Source organism: Bombina bombina, chromosome 3 (genome assembly GCF_027579735.1).
Source record: "Bombina bombina isolate aBomBom1 chromosome 3, aBomBom1.pri, whole genome shotgun sequence".
Classification (NCBI taxonomy): Eukaryota; Metazoa; Chordata; class Amphibia; order Anura; family Bombinatoridae; genus Bombina; species Bombina bombina.
Genome location: NC_069501.1, coordinates 1,161,044,102 through 1,161,071,734, shown reverse-complemented (window position 1 = coordinate 1,161,071,734; position 27,633 = coordinate 1,161,044,102). Strand labels below are relative to the sequence as shown.

General features: G+C 38.8%; 1 protein-coding gene across 1 annotated transcript in view; it reads right to left on the bottom strand.

Annotated features, from left to right (window-relative positions):
• The window catches only part of PDGFD (platelet derived growth factor D), a 584,798-nt gene that overhangs the window by 289,655 nt on the left and 267,510 nt on the right, over nt 1-27,633 (bottom strand). The window contains exons 2-3 of the mRNA XM_053708574.1: nt 17,345-17,549; nt 3,655-3,835 (exon numbers count right to left, since the gene is read on the bottom strand). Of these exons, the coding sequence (XP_053564549.1) occupies nt 3,655-3,835; nt 17,345-17,549 (386 nt within the window). The remainder of the gene's footprint in view (nt 1-3,654; nt 3,836-17,344; nt 17,550-27,633) is intronic.

Here is a 27,633-nt window from a genome sequence, read left to right as displayed (position 1 = left end):
TATTATGGGTTGATCACAATCCTTTAGAGAAACGTATCCAGTGATTACCAACTTAAAAAAACCCCATTAATGTCTATGGGGAATTTTGTGGATTAACCATTAAATAGATTTTTTTTAAAGGATTGTGATCCACCCTTTGCAGACCTGCAATACACCCATTTAAAAACCTCTAGAAGGTTGCTTTTCTTACTTCCTTTTCTGTGGCCTATTAGTGACAAATATAAACAAGCTTATGTTCATAACAACCAATTAGAGTGTAGTATCCAGTAGCAAAAGGTTTCTACATTCCACAAAATTCTCTCTAGCTCTCTAGAGTGGAAGCACTGCAATTACAGGAAACCAGGCACAAAATGAAGGAACAGTGCAAAGTTCTTTAATTATGCATAAGCAAACATTTTATGGTGAAATGCATTTTAATAAGGGGATAATACTGCAGGTGCAGACCTTTGAGACATTTGACCCATCACATCTAAGCACCAAATTAAAAAATAGCTCATCAACATAATCTTATAAATAATATGAGTTTTAAAACACATTTGACTTCTAAGTACAATACATTTAAAGTGGATGTAAACTCACTGCTACTCGACAATCACAACTGCTTTATCATCAAAAAATAGCATAAGTTTAATTCATTAATTCTGTTAAAACATAATATAATAGTGATGTATATACCTATAAAAGTCTCGATTTCTCCCTCCGCCCGCCATTTTGTTCCGCTTTCCTTACATTGATTGACATTTGCCTAAACTAATAATGTGGCGTACCCCGTGGCGTCCAGCCCCTTTTTTGTAACGTCATTTTCAATTTCTGCGCATGCGTCTTTTATATGCGCATGCCTATAACCACTTGAGCTGGCTTTCGAAGCGCTGCGCGCACACGCTCTAAGCGTTCGCATATAAAGCCTGCCTCCACAACCTCCGTGTATTTCACAGGAACTGCAAGTAAGTATCTATGCTGCTCCGCAAACTGTTTGAAATTGTAACGATATATTTAGAGCATTGAAATAGTGGTTTTGAAGTGACCGACTGATTACAACTGTTTAATCGCACAACCAGAAATAATGATAAAGTTTTAATGATAAAGTGCGCACAAAAGGGAGCCATCGTGAACGCGCAAGGGTAATACGTCATAGAGCGGGTGGGACCGCTCTAGACGTTATGCGCTGAAAAGAAAGGAAGTTATGGATGGGAGGAGCTCAGCCTGAAAACGAAGCAAAGTTACTAACGTAATTATTACTTTATTTGTTCAGTATATAAATAAAAAAAGTATGCGGTATTGATAAAAGAGTGCATAAGAACAGATTTGGAAGGTCAATATATAAAAAATTTACATCCACTTTAATAAAGACATTTAATTCATTACACATAATACTTCTGCACTAAATAACTCTACAAAGTCATTTATTTACTCACATTTTATTAAAATAATGTGACCCCTCTTTCCTAACACCATCAACTAGGCATTTTGATAAATACTATACAGTGCCACTGAAATTGCATTTAGACCTCAAAACTGAATCTAGTAAATAACCTATACTTTAAATGATTACTTCTTATCAGTAATGCAAAACAAATATTATGCTTCATATACAGTTGCATATAAAGTACATCATAATGTACTAAATACAAAAACAGCCCCTCTAAACATTCCAAGAAAAGCCAGCACAGTCATATAAAAGTGTAATGTCTTTAAAAGTATGTACCATATACATCTATAGGTGTATAATCATATTTAGGTATGATTATTTAACTTCAAATTGAATTTTAACAATAAATAAGCTATGCTGTTTGACACTATCGATTTACTTTGTATTTTGAAATCTTAAGAGAAAAAAGAGCTGTCCCAAAACATCAGTACTATCCTAGTTTAGGATTTAAAAAAAATCACAGTTTTAGAATTATCATTTCCCTTAATATTTTAAAATGTATAGCAGTAGTCCCCTATGTACTGCATAGGGTCTATTTCTTACATTCATAGGTTTCCCAGCAGCCAAATGCTGTGGATTAAGAGTATGCATACCGTCGTTCCTATTTATAATATAGCAGGCAAAATGCATTAGGGACCACTGCTATACATTATAAAAATAGATTTACATGTAAGCCAGGGCTAACTGTCTGAGGCGTGCTGTTTGAATACTGGTGCACAGGGCACTCACAGCATATGTGCGTATCCACTGAAATACAGTAATAACTTTTACTAGAAGCATTTTTGCTAATTAAATGAAGCATATAACAAAGATGGTTTTATTTAAATGTACCCATGCACATTCTATTTTTTCCTTTATATTCCTTAAGTTATGTGTTAATAAAGATCCTTTAAATTTGGTGTTGTTGGGCTGTTAATGGTTTACTAGTTCAATTTTCTAACTGTATATAAACTAAGCTACATAGTTATAAGATTAGTTAAAGGGACACATAAGTATTTTTTTTAGAAATCCATTGAAACAGCATAGTTAAAGACCATGCGGTCAATTTATAAAATGCCGGGCAGACATGATTCGCTGTAGCAAATCATGTTCGTCCGGCATTGTTAAATGCCGATAGCATACGCTGTCGGCATTTAACATTGCACATGCATTTCTTGTGAAATGCCGCTTCCCGCACATTTGCGGCCAATCTGTCGCTAGCAGGGGGTGTCAATCATCCTGATAGGATTTCTTTCATGATTTAGGTAGAACATACAATTTTAAACAACTTTCCAATTTACTTCTATTATTTAATTTGCTTCCTTCTCTTGTTATTATTTGCTGAAAGGTTTATCTAGGTAAGCTCAGGAGCAGCAAAGAACCTAGGTTCTAGCTGCTGATTGTTGGCTGCATATATAAATCGACTGTCATTGGCTCACCCATGTGTTCAGTTAGAAACTAATAGTGCACTGTTGCTCCTTCAACAAATGATGCCAAGAGAATGAAGCAAATTTGATAATAGAAGTAAAATGAAAAGTTGTTTAAAATTGTATGTTCTACATAAAACATGAAAGAACAATTTTGGGTTTCATGTCCCTTTAAGTTTCAGGCGAGGGTAGAAAGCAGGATCCGCTGCTTGTTAAATCTACCGCCATATCTTTATTCTTCAATATACTCATATTATGAATGTTTCCTCCTTTTTATACATTTATCTTTCCCCCAAAAAATATATATCTTTCAGATAGGTCGTACTAAGGCAGGACATGGGAAAGTGTTCACGCCCAGTCATGCCAACTTTGCTAACTCATTTTAACAGAATCCTACCTAAGTTTGCTTGACCTGAAAGATATGCAATTATGGCACAATAATAGCGCAAAAGGAAGAAATATATATTGCTAAATGTTCCTATTTTGAAACTTTAAAAAAAGGGCTTTTACTATAAATTCCTAAAAAAAAATACTTTGATGCCAATATTTTAAGTACTCACTTTAGTATAGTGTTGCTTTTATTTTATTTTCTGAATCTCATTATTGTAACCAATTTGACTCATTTTAATATTTTTCTCTTAGTCCTTAACAATCAAGAACTATATGTCTATAAAAATCCAGCTTTTCAACCCTGAGCATATAAGTTATGACTCACTCTCATTTTTCTTGTCTACTCTTCTCAACCCCCATCAATAGAAATTCAAGTACCATAAAAATATTTTCTTAATTAGTTTTAAACAAAATCTCAGATAAACTCACCACAAGGGAATAGCAAACTTTGAAACCAGGTTTAGCCACAAAATGATCATCTGATTTAAAGGTGATTTTTACTTGATTCTTTTTTGATGTAATTCTTGGAGGAACGTCTTTGTGCCCACACCAGCGTCCTCGAATGACGGTACTTGTTTCTGAGGCTTCCTCGACCTCCACAAAATCATACCTGAGGAACAGTCAAACTATCAAAAATCTGTTCCTGCGTCACTAAATAAACCCTCATCATGGGTAGCAGGAAATACAAAGTCAAATTAAAATAAACCAAAAATTATAATGACGATAATAATAACAATAAGAAGAACAGATTTATTTGTACGAATGTATTTTGTTAAAAAAGTGTGCAATTTTATTAAATTTGCTTGACAACAAATCACAGATCACAGTTTATTATACGCAAATTTAACACCTAATAAAGATTTTTATTTTTTATTTTGACCTTTAAATCATTTTCAAGAAATAGTGCATCACATGATCAAGAATGCAAATAAATCATAGAAGAAAAATATGAATTCCAAAATAATAACCATTGTTAAAAACTATGGTTATTCACAGTTAATATTTATTTTAAAATTTATGAACAATTTTAACATCTTATGGAAGTGACGTAATTTTTTTTGGAATAATAATAATATGTGATTACCTCATATCTGATGTCTTGTTTTACTACCACCTCCATTAGGGGATCATATATCTGCTTTTATTTTTGTAAAGCAGAACATATATTAATAATATTGTAACGGCTAGATTTAGAGTTTGGCGTTAGCCGTCAACAGCAGCGTTAAGGGGTCCTAACGCTGCTTTTTACCACACTCTGGTATTTAGAGTCAGCCAGGAAAGGGTCTACCGCTCACTTTCTTTCCGCGACTCCAGGCTACCGCAGATCCCCTTACGTCAATTGCGTATCCTATCTTTTCAATGGGATTTGCATAACGCTGGTATTTGGAGTCTTGGAAGAAGTGAGCGGTAGGGCCTCTACCAACAAGACTCCTATCGACAAAAAAAGTCAGTAGTTAAGAGCTTTATGGGCTAACGCCGGAACATAAAGCTCTTAACTACTGTGCTATAAAGTACACTAACACCCATAAACTACTTATGTACCCCTAAACCGAGGCCCCCCCACATCGCAAACCCTATAATAACATTTTTTAACCCCTAATCTGCCTACCGGACACCGCTGCCACCTACATTATAGCTATGAACCCCTAATCTGCATCGCCGACACCTATATTATATTTATTAACCCCTAATCTGCCCCCCCAAACGTCGCCTCTACCTACCTACACTTATTAACCCCTAATCTGCCGACCGGACCTCGCCGTCACTATAATAAATGTATTAACCCCTAAACCGCTGCACTCCCGCCTCGCAAACACTATAATAAATTGTTTTAACCCCTAATCTGCCCTCCCTAACATCGCCGCCACCTACCTACAATTATTAACCCCTAATCTCCCGTCCGCAACGTCACCGCTACTATAATAAATGTATTAACCCCTAAATCTAAGTCTAACCCTAACCCTAACACCCCCTAACATAAATATAATTTAAATAAAACGAAATAATATTCCTATAATTAAATAAATTAATCCTATTTAAAACTAAATACTTACCTATCAAATAAACCCTAATATAGCTACAATATAACTAATAGTTACATTGTAGCTATTTTAGGATTTATTTTTATTTTACAGGCAACTTTGTATTTATTTTATCTAGGTACAATAGCTATTAAATAGTTATTAACTATTTAATAGCTACCTAGTTAGAATAATTACAAAATTACCTGTAAAATAAATCCTAACCTAATTTACAATTAAACCTAACACTACACTATCATTAAATCAATTACATAAATTAACTACAATTACATTTAATTCAATAAACTAATCTATAACACAAAAAACCCCCCCACTAAATTACAGAAAATAAAAAAATATTACAAGACGTTTAAAATAATTACACCTAATCTAAGCCCCCTAATAAAATAATAAAGCCCCCCAAAATAAAAAAATGCCCTACCCTATTCTAAATTACAAAGTAATCAGCTCTTTTACCAGCCCTTAAAAGGGCTTTTTGCGGGGCATTGCCCCAAAGTAATCAGCTCTTTTACCTGTAAAAAAAATACAACCCCCCCAACATTAAAACCCACCACCCACATACCCCTACTCTAACCCACACAATCCCCCCTTAAAAAAAACTAACACTAACCCCTTGAAGATCTCCCTACCTTGAGGCGTCTTCACCCAGCAGAGCCGAATTCTTCATCCAATCCGGGTGATGTGGTCCTCCATCCGGGCGAAGTCTTGATCCAAGCGGCAAAGAAGAGGTCTTCCATCCGGGCGATGTTTTCCTCCAAGCGGCATCTTCTTTCTTCCGGCTCCATCTTCAGACCGCAGACGCGGAACATCCACCTTCCCCGACGGACTAACGATGAATGACGGTTCCTTTAAGGGACGTCATCCAAGATGGCGTCCCTCGAATTCCTAGATAGAATCCTATCAGCCAATTGGAATTAAGGTAGGAAAAATGTGATTGGCTGATTCAATCATCCAATCAGATGGAAGTTCAATCCGATTGGCTGATCCAATCAGCCAATCGGATTGAGCTTGCATTCTATTGGCTGTTCCAATCAGCCAATAGAATGCAAGCTCAATCCGATCGGCTGATTTGATCAGCCAATCAGATTTTTCCTAGCTTAATTCCGATTGGCTGATCCTATCAGCCAATCGGAATTTGAGGGACGCCATCTTGGATGACGTCCCTTAAAGGAACCGTCATTCATCATTAGTCCGTCGGGGAACGTGGATGTTCCGCTTCGGCGGTCTGAAGATGGAGCCAGAAGAAAGAAGATATTGGAGGAAGATATTGCCCGGATGGAGGACCTCTTCTTTGCCGCTTGGATCAAGACTTCGCCCGGATGGAGGACCACATCGCCCGGATTGGATGAAGAATTCGGCTTGGCTGGTTGAAGACGGCTCAAGGTAGGGAAATCTTCAGGGGGCTAGTGTTAGGTTTTTTTAAGGGGGGATTACTTTGGGGCAATGCCCCGCAAAAAGCCCTTTTAAGGGCTGGTAAAAGATCTGATTACTTTGTAATTTAGAATAGGGTAGGGCATTTTTTATTTTGGGGGGGCTTATTTATTTTATTAGGGGGCTTAGATTAGGTGTAATTAGTTTAAACTTCTTGTAATATTTTTTAATTTTCTGTAATTTAGTGTTTTTTTTTTGTATTATAGATTAGTTTATTTAATTAAATGTAATTGTAGGTAATTGTAGTTAATTTATTTAATTAATTTAATGATAGTGTAGTGTTAGGTTTAATTGTAACTTAGGTTAGGATTTATTTTACAGGTAATTTTGTAATTATTTTAACTAGGTAGCTATTAAATAGTTAATAACTATTTAATAGCTATTGTACCTAGTTAAAATAAATACAAAGTTGCCTGTAAAATAAATATAAATCCTAAAATAGCTACAATGTAACTAATAGTTATATTGTAGCTATATTAGGGTTTATTTGATAGGTAAATATTTAGTTTTAAATAGGATTAATTTATTTAATTATAGGAATATTATTTTGATTTAAATTATATTTATGTTAGGGGGTGTTAGAGTTAGACTTAGGTTTAAGGGTTAATACATTTATTATAGTAGCGGTGACGTTGCGGGCGGGAGATTAGGGGTTAATAATTGTAGGTAGGTGGCGGCGATGTTAGGGAGGGCAGATTAGGGGTTAATACAATTTATTATAGTGTTTGCGAGGCGGGAGTGTGGCGGTTTAGGGGTTAATACATTTATTATAGTGGCGGTGAGGTCCGGTCGGCAGATTAGGGGTTAATAATTGTAATTAGGTAGCGGCGACGTTGGGAGGGGCAGATTAGGGGTTAATAAATATAATATAGGTGTCGGCAGTGTTAGGGGCAGCAGATTAGAGGTTCATATCTATAATGTAAGTTGCGGCAGTGTCCGGAGCGGCAGATTAGGGGTTAATAATAAAATGCAGGTGTCAGTGATAGCAGGGGCGGCAGATTAGGGGTTAATAAGTGTAAGGTTAGGGGTGTTTAGACTCGGGGTTCATGTTAGGGTGTTAGGTGCAGACTTAGAGAGTGTTTCCCCATAGGAAACAATGGGGCTGCGCTAGGAGCTGAACACTGCTTTTTTGCAGGTGTTAGGTTTTTTTCAGCCAGCTCAGCCCCATTGTTTCCTATGGGGATATCGTGCACGAGCACGTTTTTCCAGCTTACCGCTACTGTAGGCAACGCTGGTATTGAGGGTTGAAGTGGAGCTAAATTAGGCTCAACGCTCCCTTTTCTGAGCCTAACGCAGCCACTCAGACAACTCTAAATACCAGCGTTGTCTTAAGGGTGTGCTAGAAAAAAAGCAGAGTTAGCACCGCGGGTCTTTACCGACAAAACTCTAAATCTAGGCGCATGCCTCCCAAGTGTAAACCAGCCTCTCTTTAGAGTACATAATAAAGCATATTTAAATAAAAAGAAAACCACATTTTATCATAACATGTAAAAAATATTTTTTAGGTTGTGAATAGTGTCGTATATGCTTTAACGGAGATAACTGTTTTTTTCAACTTAACCTCTTAATGACCACAGCAATTTTCCATTTTCTGTCCGTTTGGGACCAAGGCTATTTTTACATTTTTGCGGTGTTTGTGTTTAGCTGTAATTTTCCTCTTACTCATTTACTGTAACCACACATATTATATACAGTTTTTCTCACCATTAAATGGACTTTCTAACGATACCATTATTTTCATCATATCTTATAATTTGCTATAATTTTTTTTTATAAAATATGAGCAAAAAAACACACTTTTTCTAACTTTGACCCCCAAAATCTGTTACACATCTTCAACCACCAAAAAACACCCATACTAAATAGTTTCTAAATTTTGTCCTGAGTTTAGAAATACCCAATGTTTACATGTTCTTTGCTTTTTTTGCAAGTTATAGGGAATAATAATAATGAATACAAGTAGCGCTATTTCCAAACCACTTTCTTTTTTTCAAAATTAGCGCTAGTTACATTGGAACAATGTTATCTTTCAGGATATCTTTCAGGAATCCCTGAATATCCCTTGACATGTATATATTTGATCTAGGCCCATTTTGGTATATTTCATGCCACCATTTCACCGCCAAATGAGATCAAATAAAAAAAAAATGTTCTTTTTTCACAAATTGTTTAACAAACTTTAGGTTTCTCACTGAAATTATTTACAAACAACATGTGCAATTATGGCATAAATGGTTGTAAATGCTTCTCTGGGATCCCCTTTGTTCAGAAATAGCAGACATATATGGCTTTGCCGTTGCTTTTTGGTAATTAGAAGGCCGCTAAATTCCATTGCCACCACACGTGTATTATGCCCAGCAGTGAAGGGGTTAATCAGGGATCATGTAGAGAACTTCTAGGGTTAATTTTAGCTTTTGTGTAGTGTAGTAGACAACCCCAAGTATTGATCTAGGCCCATCTTTGTATATTTCATGCCACCATTTCACCGCCAAATGCGATCAAATAAAAATAAAAAGTTACATTTTTCACAATTTTAGGTTTCTCACTGAAATTATTTACAAACAGCTTGAGCAATTATAGCACAAATGGTTGTAAATGCTTTTTTGGGATCCCCTTTGTTCAGAAATAGCAGACATATATGGCTTTGCCGTTGCTTTTTGGTAATTAGAAGGCCGCTAAATGCCGTTGCACACCACACGTGTATTATGCCCAGCAGTGCAGGGTTAATTAGGGAGCTTGTAGGTTAATTTTAGCTTTAGTGTAGTGTAGTAGACAACCTCAAAGTATTGATCTAGGCCCATTTTGATAGATTTCATGCCACCATTTCACCACCAAATGAGATCAAATAAAAAAAAATCGTTTTTCACAAACTTTTTCACAAACTTTAGGTTTCTTACTGAAATTATTTAAAAAACAGCTTGTGCAATTATGGCACAAATGGTTGTAAATGCTTCTCTGGGATCCCCTTTGTTCAGAAATAGCAGACATATATGGTTTGGCGTTGCTTTTTGGTAATTAGAAGGCCGCTAAATGCCGCTACGCATCACATGTATATTATGGCTAGCAGTGAAGGGGTTAATTAAGAAGCTTGTATGGAGCTTGCAGGGTTAATTGTATCTTTAGTGTGGAGATCAGCCTCCCACCTGACACATCACACCCCCTAATCCCTCCCAAACAGCTCACTTCCCTCCACCACCCCACAATTGTCCCCGCCATCTTAAGTACTGGCAGAAAGTCTGCCAGTACTAAAATAAAAGGCAGCTTTTATTTTTTAAGCATATTTACATTTGCTGCTGTGTAGGATCTCCCCTTAGCCCCCAACTTCCCTGATCCCCCGCAAAACAGCTCTCTAACCCTCCCCCTTCTACCTTATTGGGAGCCATCTTGGATACTGGCAGCTGTCTGCCAGTACCCAGTTTACAATAAAATAGATTTTTTTATTTTTTTCTGTAGTTTAGCTCCCCCTTGAAAGACCAACCCCCCACCCCCTCCCAGATCCCTTAGATCGTTTTTACATCCATTCTCTTCCCCCTTTCTCCCACTTTTTTTTTTTTTCCTTTCTCCCACTTTTTAACATAACATTTTTCTGTAATGTAGCAGTTCCCACCCATTCCTCCCCGTGCATGCGTGCGCGTCCGTGCGCAACCCCGCCCCCTCTTACTGGAAGAAGCCATCGATGGCTGCCCACCCGCCTCCCACATCGGCTCCCACCCACCAACGATTGCAGCCATCAATGTCCGGTGCAGAGAGGGCCACAGAGTTGCTCTCTCTGCATCGGAGGGGTAAGAAAGGCTATTGCAGGATGCCTCGATATCGAAGCATCACTGCAATAACCGGAAAGCGGCTGAAAGCGATCAGGATCGCTTCCACCGCTTTCCAAGACCGATGGCGTACATCCTCGGTTGTTAGCTGTATTTTTTTTGAGGACGTACACCGTACGTCGTCTGTCTTTAAGGGATTAAATAGATATGAAACACAATTTTTTTTCTTTCATGATTCAGATAGAGAATGCAATTGTAAGCAACTTACTAATTTACTCCTATTATCAATTTTTCTTCATTCTCTTGGTATAATTTGTTGAATGAGCAGCAATGCACTACTGGTTGCTGACTGAACACATGGGTGAGCCAATGACAATCGGTATATATATGCAGCCACCAATCAGCAGCTAAAACCTAGGCTCTTTGCTGCTCCTAAGCTTTCATAGATAAACCTTTCAGCAAAGGATAACAAGAGAAGGAAGCAAATTAAATAATAGAAGTAAATTGGAAAGTTGTTTAAAATTGTATTCTCTATCTGAATCATGAAAGACAAATTTTGGGTTTCATGTCCCTTTAAAGAGACAGTAACATCAAAATCAATCGTAACATAAAAGGTTTTGATAGAGCATGACATTTTTAACAACTTTCCAATGTACTTCTATTATCAGTTTTGGCTAGTTCTCATTGTATTTTTGTTAAAGAGTCATCCTAGGTGAGCTCAGGAGCGTTCATGTGTCTCTATCCCTCTTGAAGCAGGATTTGCAACAATGTTTAGGTATACTCTTCAACAAAGGATACCAAGAATGCAAAATTTGATAGTAGAAGTACATTGAAGTTATTAAAAATTGCACACTCTATCTGAATAATATATATTTCATTTTGACATATATGTCCCTTTAATGGATACTATATTGTTAAATGACAAAACAATATACATAATAATTCAAAAACAACCAAATCAATATATTTATAGTCTGAACACCCACCCATTTTTGTTTAATCCACTTAGTTTTTAAATTGCATGCAATTTCCCTTCGGTCCATTATTATTTATACATAGACACAATTCCCATAGTGTGGTTCTATAAACCACCTATTATTTATAAAATGTAATTGAAGTGCAGACTCGCAGCTTTAATTCAAGGGGTTTATGAACCATTAACAATTAAAGCAATTATCACACAGAATCTGCCCATTTTTAGGGGCTCAAAAGTGATTGGACAAACGAACACTGGGGCCTATTTATCAAAGCGTCAACTATGTTGCATTCGCCGGCGTCAATATCGCCAGACCGCTGCCGCGGACCTGAATACGTTCTCCTTATTTATCAAAAAAGTTGTAAAAAATATGCGCGTCAAGTACGGTGCGAAGAGCATCGGACTGGTGTTAACTAACAGTCATTGATGTCGTGGTTATTTGGGTTTTTCACAACTTTATTTATACCATTTCATTACTGTCCATGAACAAGCACATTTCTCTAAAGCTAATCTTTTATTTTTCAACTGTTAATGTCTAAGAAATAGATTGTTTTATACCTCAACAAACAATATCTCATAGAAAGTTATATTTATATTGATTTCTTATATGATACTTTCAGAGAAGTTAATGTGTATTTGTCTTTCTAGGAGTCATATATATATATATATATTTTTTTTAATTATTATTAATGCTAGAATTTTATATATCCTTGCACATACTTGTATGTATATATATGTTATTTATGTGTGTGTGTTATGTCAGAAATCTTTTGCAAACATATTAACATGCCCCTAAGTTCCTTTTTTGTGTTCTAAACATTGTTGTCTGTCATATCTCTGTGTTTATTTATACCACTATATGTATATATTGTAAATGTATTATTATTCTGAGCAGGAATAATTGCGAATATAACGTGATCAGAGTATTATATGTATTTATTTACAATCAATGGATATTTTAAAGGGATAGGAAGGTAAACATTTAAGTTGCATGATTCAGATAGAGCATGTAATTTTAAAACACTTTAAAATGTACTTCTATTTTCAAATGTTCTTTGTTCTCTTGGTATCGCTTGTTGGAAAATAATACACACATATCCTACACTAGTGGGAGCTAGCTGCTAATTGATGCCTGCACACATTTGTCTCTTGTGATTTGCTAAATAGATGTGTTCAGCTAACTGCCAGTAGTGCAATGATGTTCCTTCAACAAAGGATAACAAGAGAATGAAGCAAATTTGATAATAGAAGTAAACTGGAAAGTTGTTTAAAATTGTATGTTCTATCCAAATCATTAAAGAATATTTTGGGGTTTCCTGTTCCTTTAAGAGCTGGGCCAGTTTTCTCTCTGCACTTGTGTAACCTCTCCTGATTGCAATCTATTTTTAAAATCCACCCCTACACAGGTGTTATAAAATGGGCTGGCATATAAGATGACATTTCTTACTACAAAATAAATTCAAGAGAAGGAAGAAATACACTGAAAATAGCATGACAGTAAAGAGGTGATTTTAATTTCGGCTGTATCTGAATCATGACAGTTTAATGTTAGGTGGGCTATCCCTTTGAGCTATCAGTTTAAGATTATATTGAATCAAACATCAATTAAAATTTTAAAATCCTTGTCCAAAAAATTACACTGTGTCCTAATGTCAGCATCAATGTTTATCTTTAATACTAATTTCACATATACATACTTTCAAAGTATAATACACAATGTAACAAATGGCATTTACAAGTTCTGATGAGTGATCAATGACACAAGTATCGAGCAATTTGATTAGTTAGTGATAGTTTATAATGTGTATTTAAATCAGATTGTCTGATGTCATAAATCATGTGATTATGCATATTCCAATCAAAAGTGGTTGAAAAATCACTAGTGTATGGGTTATTTAAGAGTTTGCGTCATAATTGGTGTGAAAAGTGTTGAGTCAAATATGGTGCGAAGTGGAGAGTGGGACCTGTATTACATGGCTTAAGAGAAACTGAAAAGCAGAGGGGCGCTTACGTTCCTGGGTTAAGTCTGTGAGCTGTGAAAAAGCCGGTTGCTCTGTTGAGCAGGAAGTAGATCCACTGTAATAGCGTGTTGCAGGTGTCAGTGAAAGTCTGCTTCCTGTGTCACTGTAGTGATGAGCGCTGCCTGAGACAAAGGGGGGTGTATTCTCCAAACACCTCCAGCAGGTAGTAGTCTGTGAAAAGAAAGCAAAGACAGGCGCAGCCCAATTCAAGTGTAGTATTCTTTAATTCAGTGTAAGTGCACACATACAAATGGCTACTTACAAGAGGCACAAATAAAATCTGCATATAAAGGTATCTTTACATCCAAACTGTGTTATAATATAACATACAGCTATGAAACAAACTCTACGCGTTTCGTCTGAGGACGCCCAGACTTTCTCAAGAGATGAAAAATTAGAAGACTTCTAATTTTTCATCTCTTGAGAAAGTCTGGGCGTCCTCAGACGAAACGCGTAGAGTTTGTTTCATAGCTGTATGTTATATTATAACACAGTTTGGATGTAAAGATACCTTTATATGCAGATTTTATTTGTGCCTCTTGTAAGTAGCCATTTGTATGTGTGCACTTACACTGAATTAAAGAATACTACACTTGAATTGGGCTGCGCCTGTCTTTGCTTTCTTTTCACAGACTATTACATGGCTTAAACATGTGCACATAAATTTTTTAAACAATGTGCACATAAATTTTTTAAACAAATAAAAAGGAAGTTAGCTACAGTATATTATGTTGTGTATTTATTTCATGTTTATCTCTATATCTATTAGTGCAACAAGTCTGGGGCAAAACGTTGCACCAAATATGTAGAACAAATATTGTCCCCTTGCTTTGTAATGAGAGACAAAGTTGTAGCATAATCCATAAGTAGTAATGTATTTTTCATTTTTATCCCTATATCTACTAGTGCACCAAATGTGGAGCAATAATATTGTTTGATTTAGAAAGGGTATACAAATTTAAAAAAGTTTCTAATTTACTTATATTATGTAATATACTTCATTCTCTTGCAGCATCGAACATAAGCTTTCTGTGTTTTCCGACTCCCATAGAGTTCTATGCCATCCGCGACCTCAAGGGTAGTGGATTAAAAACTAGGTACAGTGAGTCGCAAAAGACGCAAGCGTAAATGTAGAATCTTTGATAACATTATGAGAGCTTCAAATAGTTTCGAATAGGAGGGTGAATGAACACAATTCCACTTGAATACCACGGTTTTTGACTCGCATCAATCTGCTTTGGATTGAGATTGCGGGATCCTATTTTACGTCAAAAATTTCAACATTTGCCGATCTTGACGCTTTGATAACTACGGCGGATCAATCTCGCGACAATTACAACGCGGAATTCCAGCGTATTTTCCACTGACGCTTTGATAAATAGTCCCCATTATCTTAAATAAAATGATCTTTCTTAATAGTTGGTTGAAAAATCTTTACAGTGAATGACTGCCTGAAGTCTGGAGCACACGGATATCATCAAATTCTGTGTTTCCTCTCTAGTAACGCTTTGCCAGGCTTTTACTGCAGCTATTTTAAGTTGCTGCTTGCATTTTATTCTGCAGCAAGTGAAATGCATGTTCTATGGGGTTGAGGCCAGGTAATGACCTTGAAAATCTCTTTGCTTGCTATCACAGCATGTTTTGGGCCATTGTCCTTTTGTACTGTTAAACACCATCCTAGCAGTTTTGTAGCATTTTGCACAATCTGATCAGATAGTATAAGCCTTTACACTTCATAAATAACCCTCCTTCTTCTGTCAACAGTCACATCACCAATAAATGCTAGTGATACAGTTCGTTCCATTGGCAGCCATACATGCTCATGCTACGTACGTCTGGGGTTTGTTGTTTTCTCTTGTTCAGAGAAGAATTGCCTGGTATTTCAGCACTGGACTGTCATTGGGCAGGGTCAGATTGATATGCTACAGGATATTTTTTTCTCTGTGAAAGGCACAGTGGCACTGGCCTTGTCGACAAGCACAGAAGTTTTTCTAGCTTTTGCTCTGTCTCAGTTGAGTGCGTCTATTTTCTTGTTTTCATGCTATAGCACCATCATGTTTCACAGATGTTCTTCAGGCTTTTCCGATCATTCTGGTTTAGGATGATCTGAATTTAATTTGTCCATGGAATATGGTTTCTGGATTGGGCAGGCTTTTTCATATCTTTTCTGGCAAAGTCTAATCATATTCTTGAGGTTTCCCAGTGGTTTGCACCTTGTGGTAAACCCTCTGCATTTATTTCCCCTTTATTGTAGACTTTGACAATGATATATCTACTTCCTGCAGAGTGCTCTTGAGTTGGCTAGATGTTGTGGAGAGTTTTTTTCTTTACCAAGGAAAAAACTTTGCGATCATCCACCACAGTTGTTTGCCTTGGTCATCCTGGCCTTTTGGTGTTGCTGAGCTTACCAGTGATTACCAAATTGTTGATTAGGCCACTACTTATGTTTCTGCTATCTCTCTGATTGGTTTGTTTTGCTTTTTTTTTAACCTAATGATAACCTGCTTTACTTGCATTGACTGCTCTTTGGATCTCATATTTTCCAAATGAAAATTCCACATTTGATATCAACCCCTGACCTTTTAACAGCTTCATTGGTAATGAAATAACAGCTCACACCAGGTCAAGAAGTAGGTTCTCAGTTAATTGTCCAATTACTTTTTGTCCTTTGAAAAAAGAGACTACATATAAAAAGTACTGTAACTCCTAAACCATTAATCAAGTTTGGATGTGCCCTTAAATTAAAGCTTGCAGCCTGCAATTTAATCCCACTTTTTTAGATAACTTTAAAGTGAATGTAAAGTTTAATGAGAAAGTGCCAGGTGTTTAAAAATACTCATAAAAACAGGGGCACTTTCATTGCCCGCAGCTCCTGTTGTACTTAGCATATCGATAACAAATCCGGCTTCCACCCATCATTGCGTGGCCTCACAAACTGGATGCCTTGGGGTGCACGCAATGATTGGAGGAAGCCGGATTCGTCATTGCTGTGCTAAGTACAGCAGGAGCTGCGGGAGGAAGATCGCAAGTCAGCTGCCATAAGGAAAAAGGTAAGTATTTAAAAAAAAAGCTTAAATGTAAAGTTTAATGAATGAAAGTGCCCCTGTTTGTAAGAGTATTTTTAAAAACTGGGCACTTTCTCATTAAACTTTAACTGCAATATTTTTTCTAAACAGCTAAAATAACTAAAACCTTACCATTATCCAAATATTGATGGACCAACTGTAAATACTAAAATGAATTCATTTTTAAATAAACCATATGGTATCTTGAGGGCCATGTGACCCATCATTTGAAGAAATGTAATACTGATTATTATAATGTGAGGTTTCATTTGCATACTGATTTATTATTGGTGCAGAATATGGTGTCATCTCTATGACCAATTACTTTTTCATTAACAATATGACATCTAGATACTCATGTTACCATTCTTTTGAAAGAGGATAATCTTATCTTTCATATTTGGGGGTCTTAAGCCTGTGTGGATTACATTATTGTCAAGAAAAAGATTACATTTTAGAAACTCCCCATTTCCTGGTAAATAATAGGTTAAGAAATTGCATTTTTAAAAGGGTGAAGTGACCCCCCCCCCCATTCAAAAATGAGAAGTAAGTGGTTTCAGTTGAGACAGATGGACATATTCAGAGCCTTCCTATATGTTATAGTATAAACCTACTGTATAACAAATGCGAAAACTACGATTATAACATTGTTCAAATAATAACCAAAGGGGTATAGAGGGGTATAGAGATGTCCATAAACTGGTAGTATTTGCATTCTCTTGTCTACCCACCTTTTGTGGACATGTAGCATGTAATGAATGAACATAAACCTTTTGGCCCTTTAAAGTTTACTGTTTTTTTTTAATTGGGTTTATGTACTTACCTGCACACATCATTTTCTTGTTCTTCCAAGCCAAAATTGTTATCAAAAGTAAGCTGAATCCTAGTGTTTTCATCAGAATCTAGTTTCCAAGTCAGAAGAAGATTTCTAGGGTAGCTATTCGGAAAACGTGGGCTACTTAGACAGCCATTTCCCTTAACACGAATAGTTTCTTCTTTCCGGTATAATTTATTAAGTAGATTACTCTCTGTTAGGAAAAATAGAGTAATTTTAAAATATGAAAATAATATTCAGCATTAAAATTGTTTTTTTGTTTCATAGGAAGAAGATAATGATCATCTCATAATCTTAAAGAATATAATTATACCTTGTATGAATCTTCACTATAATATTAGAGACAGACTGTGTAATTCCTCTCCTCCTAAATTATAAATAATTTTTTTGTTCATGTTAAATAAAGAAATCAGAATTTAGAATTGTAACAGTTTGAGATGAATATCATTAAAATATCAGGAAATCCTTAGCAAACGGAGTACTGAATCTTGTTAATCAATGAGACATTAGCTATGACTAAATGGATAGAGGCCTATTAAAACGTGTTTTACATAAACGTCTGACTTTATAACAGCAATTCATTGGCATGATCTCAAGACAACCAATTTCAATTACAACCGTATACAAAATCTGAAATATAGTTAAATTAATAAAAATAGTTATGACACATCACAGAACTGTATATAGAAAGAAAATAGCATCAGGCGAAATATATAATGGTTTTAAATCTTATATATCTTATCATATATTGTTATTATTTGTGATCTTTTAAACACTGTACAACTGGGTACATAGATAATATTAATTCATGGCAAAAACATAAATTATGCTTACCTGATAATTTTCTTTTCTTCAGATGGAAAGAGTCCACAGCTGCATTCATTACTTTTGGGAATTCAGAACCTGGCCAGCAGGAGGAGGCAAAGACACCCCAGCCAAAGGTTTAAATACTCCTCCCACTTCCCTCATCCCCCAGTCATTCTGCCAATGCACAGTAGAAGAAATATCAGGTTGAAAAGGTGTCAGAAGAACCAAAATTATGGCCGCCCCACATAAAAACACGGGCGGGGAGCTGTAGACTCTTTCAATCTGAAGAAAAGAAAATTATCAGGTAAGCATAATTTATGTTTCTCTTTATAAATGGAACGAGTCCACAGCTACATTCATTACTTTTGGGAAAACAATACCCAAGCTATAGACGACACTGAATGCTAAAACAGGGGGGTACAAGAGGCTGTCCATTCTGAGGGCACCAGGCCTGAAAAACCCCTACCCAAAAAAATCCTGTTTCGTCCTAAGCCGAGAACAGCCTTTTGAAAAAAAGAAAAAGGCCTAAGGACACTGACCCGCAGATAGTCCACAAGTAGTCGGTCTCCAAAAAACACACCCCTTACTAGAGAAAGGGAAAAAACTACCGTATTCTTCCACAAAGAAGAAAAGACATGGAGAAAACAAGCATAAGGAACTCCAGAAAAAAACCTAAAAAAGGGCACAAAGAGTCCTTAAACAGAGCAAAAACACGAGAAATCGGGTCAGGCTAACAGAGACCAAACGGGTCTCGTAGAAACAACGGGAGGCAACTCCCAGATGCCAGAAATACAGAAACCACGGACAAAGGCCGGGAGTCTGAACTGAGAAGAGAATCTTCCCCTAACACAGTGCAACCGCACTTTAGTTAAGACGACTTGAGACAAAGGTCCCCAGAGTTGTATAAAGGTAGCTATGAATATCTACATTTTCAGAACTGAACCTTGTGAAGCAAGCTCAGAAAGGTGAACATCTTACGTACAACCCCTGGAGACAAGACATTGCACGCTGCTGTCATCGTAAATGATGCAGGGCAAGTAAGGAGCAGCTGAAATAGGATCCTTCAGGCTGCTAAACATCCACCGACCAGTGGATAATGCCACAGGCTATCTAAGAGCCACCAGTCCTTCCCACAGATCTTTGAACATGGGGAAAAACAAAGCCACCTGTTCCAACTTCCTACACACAGGGCAGGACAATGACCTTACAGAGGGAGGAAACCCCAGCTCTTAAGGAAGACAAACAGATAAGAACAACGCACATGCCCCAAGACATGACTGATCAAAACACGGACCAAATGAAAAATCATCCAGACACCACTGTTGAATCTACAGAGAAAACCCCCCATGAAAAGGAGCACACTCCATCTGAAGGACAAGTCAGGCCTTAAAGATTAAAACCAGGACCCCGAAGGTGATATGAACCCTGGCCTTCCTGCTTGCAAGCTCAATGAGCTAGCCTCTATGTCCAATCATAGTCTCCCTGAAAAAACTGGGGCATCCTGAACCAGCCTGAAGGATCATAAGTCTCTTAAGAAAACTGCCACAGCAGGATTCAAACTCCAAGCCTACAACTTGCTAGGCCAGAACTAATCCCTTAGGCCACTTAGTCCTGAAGGCCCTGGACCTGGGACCCAGATCGCCTTAAAGCGAACGACACCCTCAGGGAACACAAGATACCCCATCTGAAAAGAAAACAGACCTCACCGGGGGACAATAACTGGGCTAACCCAGAGAATGGGTACAGGACTTACTCATAATTCCCAGTCCAAAGGGAAGAGAACACCCATAGCAGGAGGTCAACACCCCCCAAACACAGTGCTAGGCTAGTACAAAGTCACGCCATCACTCTAGATTTCCAGGCCACAAGGACAACTCTCACGAAGTCCAAGGCTAAGGGAGTGATAATGAGCACAGAGTCACCCGAAAGAGAGAGAAGAAAAAGGCTAGTCTCCATAATCCTTTCAGACTAATTTTCCGGAGGACCACACTCAAGGAAGAAGAATGCAGAGCATCCTGAAGCCTGGTAGAAACATCCCTTAAGCAAACGCTTGGAAAAGGAGACAACACCACCTATCGCCCCCGAAATGGAGACGATTAACTCTCGGAAGACAAAGCCGCACGGCCCTCACTTCCTAAATAAAATTAAATGATGAATCTGGCAACAGTGGGATCTGAACCCACACCTCCGAAAAGACAAGAGCCTTGTCCAGCATCGGCCACGCTACCTAGCTCAAAACTGCCAGAAACTCGGACGAAGTCCAGAAGTCTCGACTCTAAGAAAGAGAAACTCTAAAAGGACACTCCCAAACAGACCTTAAAAAGGCAAGACCACCAAGAACCGGCAGCATGAAGGACCTAAATCCTCCAAACCTCCAACCCACAATGGGAAGGAAAACTCTAGTCCCCACAAAATCAGAAAAACAGAGCATGTTACAGTGGATCTCAATGAAGACCTGGCCGACTACATTGACAGGCTAATGAGGACTGAACTATCCCCCATGCCCCTAAGCTAACCACGGACCAACAAGTTCTCTCAGGATGCTAACTGAATCCTGTAAAATAAAAACAAGTTATATCGTGAGCACTAGGCGCCCTCACCGGACCAGCCAGGCATAAAAGACACAACGTGTCTGAACTAGGCCTCAAAGACAGAAGGATTTATACCCAGTCAGGACCAGTCTGAAACCAAGGGCCCCAGCACTGTCAAGGCCACATAGAGTCTCCCCTGAGATGGAGGGATAGACAACAGACAAACATAGGACTAGCACGTCCTCACTCTTAAACAAACTTTGTAAAAATAAACAGTGCAACCACAAAATCGTGAGTAATATTCCCAGAGAAGAAAGATCCAGAAGGAAACATTACGACAACATGAGCTCTAAAACCAAAGAATCTATCCTCACCGGATTAAATAAAAGATCAGGTAACCAGTAGGTTATCGCCCAGGAAGAATGGACACACCTGCAGGACCAACCCAACAGGAATCCGCTCAGAACTGGAAACGGATACTCAAATAACAAAGTCTATAAGAAGGTTTCCTCATCCCCTTATATCTAATCATGCAAGCTAGTCGAAGAGGAAGACGGATAAATCCACCCATTAAGAGTGGGATCCTCCAGCAATGCCAAAACGTGCCTCAGTAGAACATGAAGGCACGCCGGTCTATAACAAAAGTCGCAACATACCTCCGCTGGGACAAATAAAGACTGCAGCCCCAAAGGTTGACCCCCTTTGTCCACAGAGGCAGTCACACCCCCGGAGGACTGAACTGGATCAGGCGATCCCACGTCTGATGAGCCCCGGTTAACGGAACATGGACAATATCGTAAGTACACTCCCAGGAGGTGCAGATGCACCAGCGCCAAAGATATAGCCATGCGGAACCGTGTCGTAACCTCCGGTGGGAAGAGGCCACTCCCCATAGAAGGATAAGCAGCGTTTGGGTTACCTGCATGCGTAGTAAGAGTTGGTGGTAGGGAACTCGCCTCATGGGAAATAGAATCCCCAGAGGCGGATGGCTCAGCGGGCCCCTGATTCCCGATCTCAAGGAAGAGAGCACTCTAAAATGGCATTCGGAAAATAACTGATGGGCATGTATAACCCGGGCCAATTCATATTCTTCGCAAGAAGTAGAATTTGAATCAGAGACATCTGTCTCCACAAAATCAGAATCCTCTATAACTGGGATATTGATAAAAAAATGGACTTTACACCCCCAATGGCTGGGACACTCACCACCTCCTGTGAACCAGAGGATCAGAATTTCTCCATCACCACATGGTCAGGAATGTGGAAATGGAGAGCTAAAAATGTGACCACGCCCAGTCACAAGGTAAACCGTGCAGTCCATGAAGAAAGCGCTCCCGATCGTAAAGGCCGCGTTGCTAGACATAGGCCATTATGTTCTAAAATAGCCATGAGCCAAAGTATCACTACACAGTGGCAGACAGAATCACATAGCAAACATGATTAAAAAAGATCCTGTTCAATAACCCTCCTTAGGAGAAATTAACCCTTGATTCCAAGATACAAAAGGAGTCTCACTGAGACCCTATGTTAAAGTTATCCCCAAAAGGTTGTAGCCCCTCTCGGAAAAACAGTTGTAATTACAATACATACATGATGAAAGTAAAATGAAACAATCTTACCGGAATCTACCCCGTGGAACAAGAACACGGCCCTTCAAGTGTGACAGATAGTGGCGTCACTTCTGCCATGGACTTGAGAGAAGAAAGCAGGCAGCGAAACTCAACAACACTGATTGCTTGTGGAGCTGTTAATATGAGTCGGGATGGTTTCGCAGAAAAACTCTCCCTGCATCTCCGGACTCTAACTTTCACCCATGCTTTCACTGAGAGACTGACACGACTACTTAAAACTCCAGTCCCATGCCAAAGAGTACTACTCTCCATAAGAGACTATCTAAAACTTCTGACACTTCTCTGCCAACCTCCTGGGACGAAAAGGCAAAGAATGACTGGGGGCTGAGGGAAGTGGGAGGAGTATTTAAGCCTTTGGCTGGGGTGTCTTTGCCTCCTCCTGGTGGCAAGGTTTTAAATTCCCAAAAGTAATGAATGCAGCTGTGGACTCTTTCCATTTATGAAGAAAAAAGAAATACAGATAAAAAAAAACTGGCTAAACATAGCAAATTAATACAGGAGAAGTAGGTACTCATTCTAATAAGATTACAATCTACACATCAATTGTCTATTGACATAGTAGCTTCTAGATTGATAAATAAGCTGTTGGAAAGTAGATAACAACAAAGACTCATTGTGTGCTGTTATAAATGGCTATTACTAGTCTTATTAAAAACAATCATCACACCAAGTTAACACTGGTACCTATATAATATAGGGAGCTGTATATTTATATCCTGTTGAATTATTGAAGGGTGGTTACATTTAATTTTATTTACTTTAAGGGACTTTAAACACTAGATAAATGTTAGATAGAATAATGCATTCAAAGAAAAGATTAGTCTGAGAATAACATGTAGATGCATTTTTTAAAGTTTCATTAGTTGTTTACATAGTGACAAAATAAGTGTAAAGTTTTAATGTCTATAAAACAATGGGAGCTGCCATGTTGTTACTTAGGTCCCCTTATTATTATTATTTTATTATTATCGGTTATTTTTAGAGCGCCAACAGATTCCACAGCGCTATAAATATAGGTGGAATACAAGGAAACATTTATAGAGATCAAACAGGTAGAGGGCCTTGCCAAGAGTTGCACTGTTGTAGTCAGTTCTTAAAAAGGTGATATACAAACAGCTGGCCTTTAAGGCTTACATGCTAAGGGGGTTCAAGGGGTTAGCAATGGAGGAGTGGAACTGGTATAAAGAAAGGTTAGTGTATGTTGTATACATCCCTGAACAGTAGAGTCTTTAGGGAGCACTCGAAGCTTTCAAAACTAGGGGAGAGTCTTGTGGAATGAGGCAGAGAGTTCCACAAGATGGGAGTCAGTCTGGAGAAGTCCTGTAAACGGGAGAGTAAAGAGGTAACAAGAGAGGAGGAGAGTAGGAGGTCATGAACAGAGTGAAGGGGATGGGAGGGAGAGTATCTGGGGACAGGGTCTGAGATATAGGGGGAATCACTGCAGTTGAGGGCTTTGTATGTCAGAGTGAACAATTTATGTTTAATCATGGAGGCAAGAGAAAGCCAGTGAAGAGATTGGAAGATAGGTGCAGCAGATGAAGAGCGACTTGTAAGAAAGATGAGTCTGGGAGAGGCATTCATTATGGAATGTAAAGGAGCTAGGCGGCAGCTGGGGAGACCAGAGAGGACAGAGTTGCAGTAATCAAGGCGGGAAAGGATGAGAGAGTGGATTAAAATCTTAGTTGTATCTTGTGTAAGAGAATGTCTAATTTTAGAGATGTTTTTAAGGTGGAAGTGGCAGGATTTAGCCAAGGACTGAATGTGAGGAGTGAAAGAAAGATCTGAGTCAAATGTGACCCAAAGACATCGGGCATGCGGGGTAGGGGTAATGATGGAATTGTCGACAGTTATAGAGATATGGGGGGTTGAGATTTTGGAAGAAGGGGGGAAAATAAGGAGCTCAATTTTGGAGAGATTTAGCTTGAGGTAGTGAGAGGACATCTAGGAAGAGATGTGAGAAAGACAGTTAGCGACAAGGGTTAGCAAGGAAGGAGATATGTCTGGTGCAGAGAAGTAGATTTTGGTGTCGTCGGCATACGGCATAGACTTTATTAGGGAACCTAATGATGACGTTTAGATTGAGAAGAGAAGGGGACAGAGGACAGAGCCTTGCGGTACCCCAACAGAAAGTGGTGACGGGGCAGAGGAGGCCCCAGAGAAGGCTACACTAAAGGTATGATTTGACAGGTAGGAAGAGAACCACAAGAGGGCTGTGTCACAAATGACGAAGGATTGGAGGGTTTGGAGCAAAAGAGGGTGGTCAACAGTATCAAAGGCTGCGGAGAGATCAAGGAGAATAAGCAGAGAGAAGTGGCCTTTTGATTTTGCTGTAAGTAGGTGGTTGGTAACCTTAATGATTGCTGTCTCTGTGGAGTGATGGGGACGACATTGCAGTGGGTCAAGGATGGAGTTTAATGTAAGGAAGTGGGATAGGCTTGCATATACTAGCTTATCGAGAAGCTTTGAGGCAAGAGGGAGTAGGGAAATAGGGCGGTAGTTGAATGGGGAGGTTGGATAAAGAGAAGGTTTTTTGAGGATAGGTGTGACCAGTGCATGTTTCAGAGATGAGGGAAATATACCTTCTCTGTTGTGGCCAATTAGGAACAGTTATAAATAGGTCACTAGAGTGTGCAGCCAATGGCTTTGTGGAATATAACAGTGTTCGGCACTTCCATTTCTAACAGGAACTGAACATTTTAAGTGTTTAATGTCCCTTTAATTGTAATATTTGGTTAAAGGCCTCTGTGGCCTGGGGTAGAGATTACCTATATTTATTTGGCCAATATTTTCCCATGGGTCCTGGCACATGAAACATACTTGTTAACTGTCTTCCATCCTACTTGGTTGCCATGGACTGTGAGGTATGGCCCACTTCATGTCCAAAGCCCCTTGGTATACTAGTTTTAAGGAACATTCACATAGATTAAGAGTTTTGCATTACGGTTTTAACGCTGGAAAAATTTCAGCGTAAAAACTGTAACGCAGCCATTACAAGTCTTGTCAGTATAGCTATACCGCAAGCATTTTAGCCTGTAAATGCAACATCAATCCCACTCTCAAAAAAATGATGTTTCTGCATGGGATTTCTATAGCACCGGTATTAAAGGTGTTGAGGTGAGGCTAAAATGCTTGCGTTACAACCTATACCGGCATGATCTATTCCGCTATCTGAAAGCAGTAGTTATGAGTTTTGCGCCACAAAAAACATAATTTATGCTTACCTGATAAATGTATTTCTCTTGTAGTGTGTTCAGTCCACGGGTCATCCATTACTTATGGGATATATTCTCCTTCCCAACAGGAAGTTGCAAGAGGATCACCCAAGCAGAGCTGCTATATAGCTCCTCCCCTCACATGTCATATCCAGTCATTCGACCGAAACAAGACGAGAAAGGAGAAACTATAAGGTGCAGTGGTGACTGGAGTTACAATTTTAAAATTTAGAACCTGCCTGAAAAAGACAGGGCGGGCCGTGGACTGAACACACTACAAGAGAAATAAATTTATCAGGTAAGCATAAATTATGTTTTCTCTTGTTAAGTGTTTTACCAATACCAAAGCTAAGTACACGGATGATGGGAGGGACAAGGCAGGAACATTAAACAGAAGGAACCACTGCCTGTAGAACCTTTCTCCCAAAACCAGCCTCCGAAGAAGCGAAAGTATCAAATTTGGAAAATTTGGAAAAAGTATGAAGTGAAGACCAAGTTGCAGCCTTGCAAATCTATTCAACAGAGGCCTCATTCTTAAAGGCCCAGGTGGAAGCCACAGCTCTAGTGGAATGAGCTGTAATTCTTTCAGGAGGCTGCTGTCCAGCAGTCTCATAGGCTAAACGTATTATGCTACAAAGCCAAAAAGAGAGAGAGGTAGCCGAAGCCTTTTGACCTCTCCTCTGTCCAGAGTAAACGACAAACAGAGAAGAAGTTTGTCTAAAATCTTTAGTTGCCTGTAAGTAGAACTTCAGAGCACGGACCATGTCTAGATTATGCAAAAGACGTTCCTTCTTTGAAGAAGGATTAGGACATAATGATGGAACAACAATCTCTTGATTGATATTCCTGTTAGAAACAACCTTAGGTAAAAACCCAGGTTTAGTACGCAGAACTACCTTATCTGAATGAAAGATCAGATAAGGAGAATCACAATGTAAGGCAGATAACTCAGAGACTCTTCGAGCCGAGGAAATAGCCATCAAAAACAAAACTTTCCAAGATAAAAGCTTAATATCAATGGAATGAAGGGGTTCAAACGGAACACCCTGAAGAACTTTAAGAACCAAGTTTAAGCTCCACGGAGGAGCAACAGCTTTAAACACAGGCTTAATTCTAGCCAAAGCCTGACAAAAGGCCTGGACGTCTGGATGCTCTGCCAGACGTTTGTGTAAAAGAATAGACAGAGCTGAAATCTGTCCCTTTAGCGAACTAGCGGATAAACCCTTTTCTAAACCCTCTTGTAGAAAAAAAAAATATTTACGCCATATCTTATGGTAAATTTTTCTTGTCACAGGTTTCTGAGCCTGTATTAATGTATCAATAACCGAATCCGAAAACCCACGCTTTGATAGAATCAAGCGTTCAATTTCCAGGCAGTCAGCCTCAGAGAAATTAGGTTTGGATGGTTGAAAGGACCCTGAATTAGAAGGTCCTGCCTCAGAGGAAGAGACCATGGTGGACAGGACGACATGTCCACTAGGTCTGCATACCAGGTCCTGCGTGGCCACGCAGGTGCTATCAGAATTACCGATGCCCTCTCCTGTTTGATCCTGGCAATCAGCCGAGGTAGCAACGGAAATGGTGGAAACACATAAGCTATGTTGAAAACCCAAGGGGCTGCTAATGCATCTACCAGCACCGCTCCCGGGTCCCTGGACCTGGATCCGTAACAAGGAAGCTTCGCGTTCTGGCGAGATGCCATGAGATCCAGATCCGGTTTGCCCCAACGACGAATCAGTTGAGCAAATACCTCCGGGTGAAGTTCCCACTCTCCCGGATGAAAAGTCTGGCGACTTAGGAAATCCGCCTCCCAGTTCTCTACGCCTGGGATGTGAATCGCTGACAGGTGGCAAGAGTGAGACTCTGCCCAGCGAATTATCTTCGAGACTTCCAACATCGCTAGGGAACTCCTGGTTCCCCCTTGATGATTGATGTAAGCCACAGTCGTGATATTGTCCGACTGAAATCTGATGAACCTCAGCTTTGCTAACTGAGGCCAAGCTAGAAGAGCATTCAATATTGCTCTTAATTCTCGAATGTTTATTGGGAGGAGTTTCTCCTCCTGAGTCCACGATCCCAGAGCCTTCAGGGAATTC